The sequence below is a fragment of the Sinocyclocheilus anshuiensis genome, unplaced genomic scaffold (assembly GCF_001515605.1).
Source record: "Sinocyclocheilus anshuiensis isolate Anshui unplaced genomic scaffold, SAMN03320099.WGS_v1.1 scaffold1761, whole genome shotgun sequence".
In the NCBI taxonomy this organism is placed as follows: domain Eukaryota; kingdom Metazoa; phylum Chordata; class Actinopteri; order Cypriniformes; family Cyprinidae; genus Sinocyclocheilus; species Sinocyclocheilus anshuiensis.
The window spans coordinates 329,000-340,228 of NW_015538073.1; the positions used below are offsets into that span (position 1 = coordinate 329,000).

Consider the following 11,229-nt stretch of genomic DNA (forward strand, 5'->3'; position numbering starts at 1 on the left):
GCTCTCTACACTGCACAATGAATCTCTTATTTACACCCTGTCTACACTTTGCTTATGAAAGGATTCATGAGATATGTCTGTGATACATTACTCAACGCTGCAAAAACACATAGAAATCTTTGAAGCTCCCCCGAGCGATCACAATCACAAATATGATGAAGATCTGGTCAGTCGCACTGGTGCTCCTAAATATTTTTTCATAGTCGCATGCAGTAGTTTTCAGTCGCAAATGCGACTGAAATGGTCGCACTGTAGAGCCCTGTTAAGTGTAATTTTAGCAGTTACAAATCAGTCAATTTTAAACTTCAACATTATAGTAATGTAGTGCCAGCTGACTCGTATATTTTACAGCATTAGTTGAGAGATTTTTTTTTTGGGCATGTACTGTACCTGATATGTATCCAAAATAATCAATACTGAATCGAATCGGTAATCGAATCACGAGCTTGTGAATGAGAATCGAATTGTGAAATCTGTGTCAAAACCCTGTCCTAGTATTTACTCTATGGTTAGGGTTAGGATGAGGGTTTGGCTTAGGGTTACTTGCATGTACTTGCTGTTATTATATGTTAAATGCATTAAAATAAAGTGTTACCATCTCTTTTTTAATTTTTGATGAAAAAAGGAGAAGACAAAATTTTACGGACTGCTGTATATGCGCAAGCGTTCATGTTTGTGGTTGCCAGATATCAAGAGTTCAAATCCCCCAATCGGAGCTTCTCTGTTAAAAGGATACGCTTTCTGCCAGGTTTTTTACTTAACTTATGCAATCTGGCAACCATGTGCTCGCTCTACATTGCAAAAGCGTCTATGATGATCTGAAAACAACGACAAACATGGATCTCGAGTATATTGTTTGCGATTGTGGTTGCTGAATAAATGCACTTATGCACCCTCTGTGTGGCAATAAGAATCTTTAGTTTAACCATTATACAGCATGATGAAAATCTGAGATGTTTTCACTGACTACAACTAAACTAAAATGCTCAGACATTAAAACTTGACTAAACAAAAACAGGAGAAGGTTGCCTAAATGACAAAAACTAAAAAGCACAGGACTAAGACTAAATTGACCTCCTGAGACCCTGCATCCTCATATGAGGACATTATATTTTAGTGAATTTCTCTGAGACTATACATGCCACAGTTTTAAGTCTGGATGTCCTGTACAGAGCATATTCAGAGCTTTTCAGAGATACTAAATGTTTGGATGTTTCTCCTTGGGTCTTCAAAAACGTCTGATATTAATTTAGTGACACTCTTATGGAAATATGATAATATTTTGTAATTATTATTTAAATCTGACTAATTTTTAAACTGTGTGTCATAAAGCAACATCTCAGGAAAATGTTATGGGGTTTCAAATCAAAATATGACTTTCTGTTTCGAAACCGGACGTTGATTTCATACATGTCCTCATATGAGACTAAAAGCATGTTTATTACGCATTTTGGGAGACACAACAAATGAATAGGGGAAAAAAATATATTTAAATATTCCTATGAAATATGATATATTATTATGAAAATCTTGTCAATTATTACTCCCATTATTACACTTCTTTTTTCGTTACATAGTATGATGTACATTTGTACATCATAAAATAGATTTAGTTTATAGATACATTAAATATAATGAGAAAACCTGTTTATGGACATTTTACACACATTTTGCATATAGAAAAATGGTATATCAAATCATTATAACATAGTTGAGAATTATCTTTATACAAAGTTTGGTAAAAAAGAAAAATCCTGAAAACTAAAAATGTATTGGTGATTTAAATAAAATCAATTGTTTTTGCCTATGCATGTTCATTCATGTCTTTTTAATTTTTTTTTTTTAATTGAGTCCCGATGTCCAAGGATGTAGCATAACTTATGAATGAAATTTTGTACATTTTAATTTTTTTATTTTTAATGCTCTAAACAATGTAATGACATGAAAAATATTACCTAAAATGTTTTGCCAGGTCTCAAGAGGTTAAAAACAACTGACACTACTTCACTTGCATCATGTTCTGTGTTGTATTTGTAGCTCAGAAAGTCTAAATGCATCTCTGAACATCTGAAGCAGAAGTCTGACTCACTTGGCGAGCGCTCCGTCGGGGTCGGTGAGGTTGATGTGAGCGTTGGGTCCGAGCAGAGAGTCCAGATGAGCTGAAACCAGCTGCTGTTTGAGCTGCGCCGCCTGCTGAGCCAAAGCCACCGGAGTCAAACGCTCCTCTGAGCTGCTCTCTTTAGTCGTGACCTGCAAGAAAACATACAGTCAAACCAAAATCTATTCAGACACCTTCAATCACCAATTGTGACCCTGGAGCACAAAACCAGTCTTAAGTGTCAATTTTTCGAAATTGAGATTTATGCATCAGCTGAAAGCTGAATAAATAAGCTTTCCACTGATGTATGGTTTGTTAGGATAGGACAATAATTGGCTGAGATACAGCTATTTGAAAATCTGGAATCTGAGGGTGCAAAAAAGTCTAAATATTGAGAAAATCATCTTTAAAGTTGTTCAAAATAAGCTCTTAGCAATGCATATTACTAATCAAAAATTCAGTTTTGATATATTTACGGTAGAAAATTTACAAAATATCTTCATGGAACATGATCTTTACTTAATATCCTAATGATTTTTGGCATAAAAGAAAAAACAATAATTTTGACCCATACAATGTATTGTTGGCTATTGCTACAAATATACCCCAGCGACTTAAGACTGCTTTTGTGCTGCAGGGTCACAATTTAGCTCAACCAAGCAATGCTTAATTTAGTTCAGTCTGTGGTGTAAAAAGGTTGCATTAGCAATTAAAGAAAAACACTTAAGCAAAACATGGTCAAAGTGTCTGAATTATTTTTGGTGAATTCAATTTTACTGGTAGTCCACTGTATGAAGAATTTGTGTGTATAATATATCAGTTTACTTTATTTGGCTATCCTCACTTAGATAAATGAACTGTAGTGTCCTTCACCCACTAGTAAATAAAATAAAAATAAAAAACGATGTCTGCTGTCTGAATAATTTTTGGTTTGACTCTACATCAACGTCACATAAAACACAAAACGTGCTTGTTCAATGCATGTCCGAGAGTCTAAGTGGACTGTTTTTAATCATAATAAGCAGCACAGTGAACCAGACTTTAAGACTTGAGTACACTAGGATTTACAGTACTGTTCAAAATGTTGAGGTTGGTAAGATGTTTTAATGTTATTGAAAGAAGTCTCTTCTGCTCATCAAGGCTGCATTTATTTAATCCAAGATACAGTACAAATTGTGAAATATTATTAACTGTTTTCTGTTAATATATATGTTAAAATATAATTTATTCCTGTGATGCAAAGCTGAAATTTCAGCAGACATTACTCCAAAAAAATCCTTTTGATATTTATTTATAAAATGTATATATTTTTTTAATTATTGATAAAATTTCAATATATTTAGACAATATTCAGTATTTGAATGACTTAAAACTGTACATATTTGATCTGAATGTCTTAAAAAGGTGCTTTTCTTCACTTAGAAGAACCACAATAGAAATCTAGCTGAAATGTTTTTGCACCATTTTTCACTAAATGAAAAATATATATTATATTATGTTTAATAATTCCCATTCTTATGCACCAACATAACAATGCATAGCAATAAACATTGTTTTTGACTTTATGTTTTTGAAAAATGTCTTTTATTCTCATCAAGGCTGCATTTATTTGATCAAAACACAGTAAAAAAATTATGAAATATGATTACAATTTAAAATACAGTGCCCTGCACTAATATTGGCACCCTTGGTAAATATGAGCAAATGTGGCTGTTCTAACCTATCATGAACTAGAGAAAGCATTTATTTCACAATGAGATTTCCCCCCACTTTCAATTGTTTTACTTCAATGATTTTTTAGAATTTTGTGAATTTTTTTAATGAAAGATCAAAAGGATAAACAATGCAGATTTATTTTCACAGCCACCTTTGCTCATATTTACCAAGGGTGCCAATATTAGTGCAGGGCACTGTAGCTGTTTTCTATGTGAACATCAGTTAAACTGTAATTTATTCCTGTGATCAAAGCTGAATTTTTAGCATCATTACTGCAGTCTTCAGTGTCACATGATCTTCAAAAATCATTCTAATATGCTGATTTGCTGCTCAAGAAACATTTCTGATTATTATCAGTGTTGAAAACAGTTGCGCTGCCCAATATTTTTGTGGAAACTGTGATACATTTTATTTTTCAGGATTCACAGATGAATAGAAAGTTCAAAAGAACAGCATTTATTTGAAATAGAAATCTTTTGCAACATTATAAATGTCTTTACTGTCACTTTTGACCAATTTAATGAATCCTTGCTGAAAAAAAGTATTAATTTATTTAAAAAAAAAAATCTTACTGACCCCAAACTTATCACGCAGATGGTGAGAGTACACGGGTAACAGAAAGAGAAGCAGATGTTTCACAAGGATGTTTAGTTCTGACCTGAATATGTTCCACATCCTGGCAGAGCTCGTGAATCTCATTAACCAGTCGCTGATACTTCTGCTGAGGAGTTTCCTTCACGCCACAACCCTCAGCTAACTGCAGGACCAGAGAAAATAAATCAGGATAAACGCCGAGAGACTCCATAAAACGAAACAAATCATGAAGCGGTTCATGATGAACGAGCGAATCACTCACAAGCTCAAACTCTCCAGACTCATAGCCCACCCTGCGACTCTTACTGATGCGGTCCGAGAAATCTGCGCACGCACACACACGCACATACACACACACACACACACACACACGCACGTACACACACGCACGCACACACACACAAATGCACACGCGCACACAAACACATGCACACGCACACACTCACACAAACACACGAGCAAAACCAGAGAATTTCACAGCAGGGTTATTATAGCTAACCAAAACTAAAACCATAAAAACACTTTTGTTACTTGAATCAAAATAAATTTGAATTGAAATAAAATAAAATAAAATAAAATATAAAAAAATATTTTATTTCAGCTAGTTGCCAAGGCAACATTTCTCAGTTTCATTTAGGTTAACTTTAAGTACTATAATAACTAAAACTGAAATAAAAAAAAAAGATTTAAAATATAATAAAATTATAATACAATAAAAATAAAATCAAATATAAAAATACAAATTAATCAAAAAAATTAATAAAAGCTATAAAAGTATCTTAATGATACTAAAGCAACACTGTGAGACAGATCTGTAAACTTAAAATTATTAACGTTAAGACAAATTATAAACAAATAATTTATTAAAACACCATACACATGCCCAGATGACTCACATTAGTAGCGTTACATTAAAGAATCAATTAAGGGTTTTTTTTCAGTCTGCATTAATTATAACAGCTGGGATGCATTCGGCATTAACCAATACCATTCATAACAATGTATACGATAGAAAAAATAAAAGACATTAGTGAGTGAGCAAAACTAAAACCATTAAAAAAAAACATTTTTGTTACTTGAAATAAAATAAACTTTTGCTGAAATAAAATTAAATACAAAAAACGTAAACTTATTTTATTTCAGATAGTTGCCAAAACATTTCTCATTTTCATTTAGTTTAAATAAATAACTATAACTGAAATAACTAAAATAACTAAAACTAAAATACAATTAATAATCAATCTATATATACTTTTTTTTTTTATGACAAATGTAACAAAATTACTAAAACTTTAAAATTAAAATTAGTGCTGTCAAACGATTAATCGCGATTAATCGCATACAAAATAAACGTTTTTGTTTACATAATATATGTGTGTGTTGTGTATATTTATTATGCATATATAAATACACACATACAGAATATATTTTGAAAATATTTACATGTATTTACATTTCTATATTTGTATAATTTATATTATAAATAAATATATTTAATATATGAACACAACATATTTTTCAGAAATATACACATGCATGTGTGGGTATTTATATATACATAATAAATATACACAGCACACATACATATATTATGTAAACAAACTTATTTTGGATGTGATTAATCGTTTGACAGCACTAATTTGGATGCGATTAATCGTGATTAATCGTTTGACAGCACTAATTGAAATTAAAACAAAAAATACATAAAAATCTTTATTCAAATTTTAATAAAATCTATAATATTTACTCAGTGATACTAAAACAACAGTGTTAGGTATATCAGAAACGACTCTCCTCACCCAAACCCTTGGCGCTGACGTGTTTGTCTTTGAACTTGTCGTAGGCGGCGTTGGGATTGACGACGATCCGCTCCACGCTGTCGCTACACAGCTCCTCCTGCGAGACGAGTCAGAAACCAATCACACGAGAAACACAAACACACACACGACGCACATGCAGCGGCGAAACGAGCAGATCTGGACGCCTCACTGATTATAAAGGAGACACTTCTGAAGCTCTGATTGGCTGAATCTTTGAGGCAGTTAGGCCCCTCCCACAGAAGGGACGTGGCTGACTAGAATAGCGACAGAGCACATTTAGGCCACGCCCATACACTCTCCACTGACTTTGTATTGCGGGAAGCTGCCTCCTTGTCATTTCTGATTTACAACCATCTTCAAGAATCGGCTAAAAACACATCTCTTCCATCTTTATTTGACCCTCTAACTCTAGCACTCTCTATTCTAATACTATTCTTTAAAAAAAAACTTTAAAAAACTTAGACTTGCACTCTATTTATTTACTAACTGCTTGTTTTCTTTAAAAAGAAACTAACACTAGCTTCTCTAAACTTTTTGTATTCTATCTGTTTTCTTTTGATTTATTATACAATTAACAAAAAGCAAAAAAGGCATCTAACACTAGCTTGCTCTATTCTTTTTCTATTTTATGTTTTCTTTTTATTTATTATATATATTTTTTTTAAACCTTGCAACGTGTGCTGCGTTAAGCTAACTGAGACTTGTTATAGCACTTGCGTATCATTGCTCTTTTGTTGGTTTTGATTGCTTCCATTGTCCTCATTTGTAAGTCGCTTTGGATAAATAAATAACAAAAAACAGAACAATGCCCAACAGCTGCTGTGTGACGAGGTGTACAGTAAATAAGCTAAAAAACCCCGAAATATGTTTTTATAAGCTGTCGACCCCAAAACAAAACGAGCGTTTAAGGACACCTATTAAGTTTCCCTCCAGTGAGCGCAGTTCTCAGAGTAATATGACACGTTGTGCTCTACTTTTGTGTCTTAAATGCTCGTTTTTTGGGTCGACAGCTTATAAAACGTAGTTCTGTGTTTTTTAGCTTGTTTACTGTACACCTCGTCACACAGCAGCTTTTAGGCATTGCTCTGTTTTTTTGTTATAAGTCAGAAATGACAAGGAAGCAGCTTTCCGCAATAGAAAGTCAATGGAGCAGGTTGGATTGTTTCCCGGTGGTGGGCGTGGCTTTCAGATTATGACGCGTGTCACTCGGTCTCTATGTTGATTTAAGAGTGACGTGTGAGAACGTCTGTCCATCTCAGGTTCTGCACAGAACTAATTTAATCCCTCAGAAATAAACAATTTCACAGACCATCATGCATTTATTCTGTCAAACACACACATCAATGGGAAAATAAATGATAGGAAGAGATTCAAGCTGACGGCACAGGTGTTTAATAAGCTCGGGCGTCATTTAAAATACAACAGCAAACTCAAAACATATATGCTAGACTCTGCACAACTCTATATTAGTGTGCTGTGAATGTTATGACTGGAGTTTAGTGTGTTACTAGTTTCTTACTGGACCGTGTGTCTCTATTCCCTTCTTTAGTGTAACTCTAATTCAGCAAACAGCACTAAAGGTTTGTTATGAGGGGAAACTGTACACTATGAATCTGCGTGTCTACTGTGGCCATTACGCTGGAGAAACACCAACACACACTTCCACAGGCAGAGCGTCTGATGAACGCGAGCGTACGGTGAACTCACACAGCATTTGGACACTCTTCTGCATAGTGCTGGGCGGTATGACCAAAAATTTATATCACGGTATTTTTCAAAATTATACCGGTTTCACGGTACATGACGGTATTTTTTTTTTTCATGCATGACCGGGTGTTAACCATATTTTCTACTGATTGAGAGAGGAAATACTGCAGTATATTGACTTAGAATGCCCTATTTTACTGTCATGATGAGTGAATATTGTCAAAAAATACCACACTAAATAGTAACTAAACACGACCCATTAATACATGTTAACCAGGAGTCACTCATTTATAATCGCGGCATCGTCTGATAAAATCAACATGCATCTACACTAAAGAGCGGCTATGCGGTTGTTTTGGCTATATTACTTTTTTGTCTCATGCAGCGCACTGCCTGCGTCTGAGTAACAAACTAAAAAACATATTGCACTACTGCTGCATTAATTGGCCGGGATTGTCAGCATTTTCAGCAGCGTTTAGAGCACAGCTTGCCACTTACAGGACAGTAAATGTACAGACTTTTTAATTTTGGAGCATCGAGCATTGAGTTGAGGACACGACAGCGCACTAGATGATGCTGAAGCATTACAAATCAAACACTAATTTATCTTCTACGTTTTACATTATAACGTTCCCGTCAAATGTTTAAGGAGGTCTACATGCATCACAGTTAACACTAGTCTGCACTAGTGATAAAACAGCAGCCGTTTTGAGAGTACTGGTCCATAAGTGTGCGTATACTAGTATGCTATACTATTATGTAATTTTTATATAATATTTTATATATATAAAATATTAATAATATAACAGTATACTATACTTATATTATCAACAAAGTATGCACACATATTTTAACGGTTATATAAATATTTTAATAATATAATAACTTGTTATATACATAATAATAATAAGTGTAAATAAATTACAGGCCCATAACTGTGCATATGCACTGTGCAATAATATATACAATATTTATTTATTTAGAGTATAAGCATCTTTTAATATAAAAGTCTTGCTCTTAATAAAGTAGCATAAATATATTAAGCATAATTTAAGTATTAGTAGTATTATATAAATATTAGTAAAAATATGTTAATAAACAATAAATATATTAATGTCTACAAAATATTATTTTATTATATATTATTTGACATTTTATGTATACAAAATGTTTTATTATATTTATTTAATATTTTAATATAATATTATTTTATGTATACAGTATACAGTGTTTTTCTTTTAAATACCAATGAAAATAATTTTGATTGACCCTTATGTGCAACAATTGACATTTATGGAGCATTTTACCACTGGACAGTATTTCTGTCAGCACTCTGTTATAATAAACATATTCATTAATAATAAATATATTCATGTCTACAAAATATTATTGTATTATATATTATCTGACATTGTATGTATACAAAATGTTTTATTCAATTTAATATTTTAATATAATTTTATATTTTATGCATACAGTATACAGTATTTTTCTTTTAAATGCCAATGAAAATAATTTTGATTGATCCTTATGTGCAACAATTGACATTTATGGAGCATTTTACCACTGGACAGTATTTCTGTCAGCACTTTGCTTGTTTGTGTGTAGGGCTGGGTATCGAGTTCGATACTTTTTAGGCACCGACCGAATTGCCTCGATACCATCGAGTATCGAAAAACGTCTCGTCGTTCGGTACCAAATTTCGATACCTAAGGGGTTAATCTCATCAGCGTCAGTGAGCCAATAAAGGCCCGGGTATACTTCACTTTCCGTTCGTTCCGACGAACGAGCTCGACACAGGCGCAGTTTGACTTGCGCTCTGTCTCAACTTTCACCTCGCGCATGCGCTGTTGTACACGGACCGTCCGCGCGGTCTCAAAAAATTGCCTGCACGCGGACGGGGTGCACGGCTGTTGCGGACGGACGAGCTCGACACAGGCGCAGTTTGACTTGTGCTCTTTCTGAACTTTCACCTCGTGCATGCGCTGTTGTACGCAGACCGTCCGCGCGGTTTTAAAAAATTGCCTACACACAGACGGGGTGCGCGGCTGCGAGCCCTGCTGATGACGAAAATGACGTAATGTGGATGCGGACGGCCGAAGTATACTTTGACCTTAAGCCTGCAGCACTAGCCAGTGTGTTCGACTAGAAGAGGTGCGGCGCAGATCAATCAGTGTTTAAAGTCCCCCTGTATATCGAACATTTTTGAACGATACCCAGCCCTATTTGTGTGTGTGTTTTTCAAACTGAAGGACATGTTGAAATAATTTTCTGTGATAATAACTGACATCAATGCGCAAAATCCTTCTAAGCGGCTGATGAAAACTCTTATCTGACAGACTGGCCTTTACAGCGCGCTTTAGCCGTTCACATTAACGCTCCAGACGCGTGTGAGTTCACAGACGCACATGCAAAGCTCACGATCAGACTCTGATTGGTTTAGAGGAGTCACTGGGTGTTAAAGGGGAATCAGAAACTCTTACCAGCTCCTTGGGTCCCCAAAGACAGTTAGAGCAGAAGAGAAAGAGAAAAACAGCGTCACTGGGTGTTAAAGGGGAATCAGAAACTCTTACCAGCTCCTTGGGTCCCCAAAGACAGTTAGAGCAAAAGAGAAAAACAGAAGAGAGTGATGAAGAGAAAAAGAGAGAGCGATATTAATGTAGTTATCATATGACATGCACAACAGGAGCTGGAGGGAGAGGAGAACAGAGCGCTGTGTTGTGAGATTGCTTGTTTATTTCATCAGAGTCTGTTAATTAGAGCCGCAGGCCTCTGTTTCTGCAGCTGATACTGAATAATGCCTGTGCACCGCTACATCTGATCATGTTATTAATGTGAAACCGCTCACAGGTCAGTGGCTAATGTGATCTCCAGCTGCGAGAAAGATTATCCAGAGTTTCACACAAAATAGCAGTCACGTGAACTCGTGTCAAACGTTAGTCGTGCTGTTCTGCGGCGAGAGCAGATGTTATTCTACAGCTTGTGACACAGACTTCATCACTTCAGGAATAAGAAGGATAAGAGGATCGATGCAGCATCCAGAGGTACACACATACAGAGAGACTGAAGGCAGAAGGGCTGCACAATTAACAGTAATTAAACCAGAACCATCATATGGCTTAGTGTGGTTATCAAAACCCAAATTCTGCATTTTAATTAAATAAATATTTATGCACAAAAAAAAAATGCACTGAGTTTGGGAGCGCAATATGTGTGAAGCATCTTTCCCACACTTGTGTTGAGAAGCGCTTATAAAACCAGCTGTTCTTAAAAGAGAAGCTCCCTACAGTAAAA

At 34.8% G+C, this 11,229-nt stretch overlaps 1 protein-coding gene across 1 annotated transcript in view; it reads right to left on the bottom strand.

Moving 5' to 3' along the window:
* The window catches only part of LOC107683619 (dynactin subunit 2-like), a gene marked incomplete at its 5' end in the record, with an annotated part of 20,061 nt that extends 9,547 nt beyond the window's left edge, over positions 1-10,514 (bottom strand). The window contains 5 exons of the mRNA XM_016479687.1: positions 2,090-2,250; positions 4,473-4,571; positions 4,671-4,732; positions 6,208-6,304; positions 10,419-10,514. Of these exons, the coding sequence (XP_016335173.1) occupies positions 2,090-2,250; positions 4,473-4,571; positions 4,671-4,732; positions 6,208-6,304; positions 10,419-10,514 (515 nt within the window). The remainder of the gene's footprint in view (positions 1-2,089; positions 2,251-4,472; positions 4,572-4,670; positions 4,733-6,207; positions 6,305-10,418) is intronic.
* Positions 10,515-11,229: the final 715 nt, after the last annotated feature.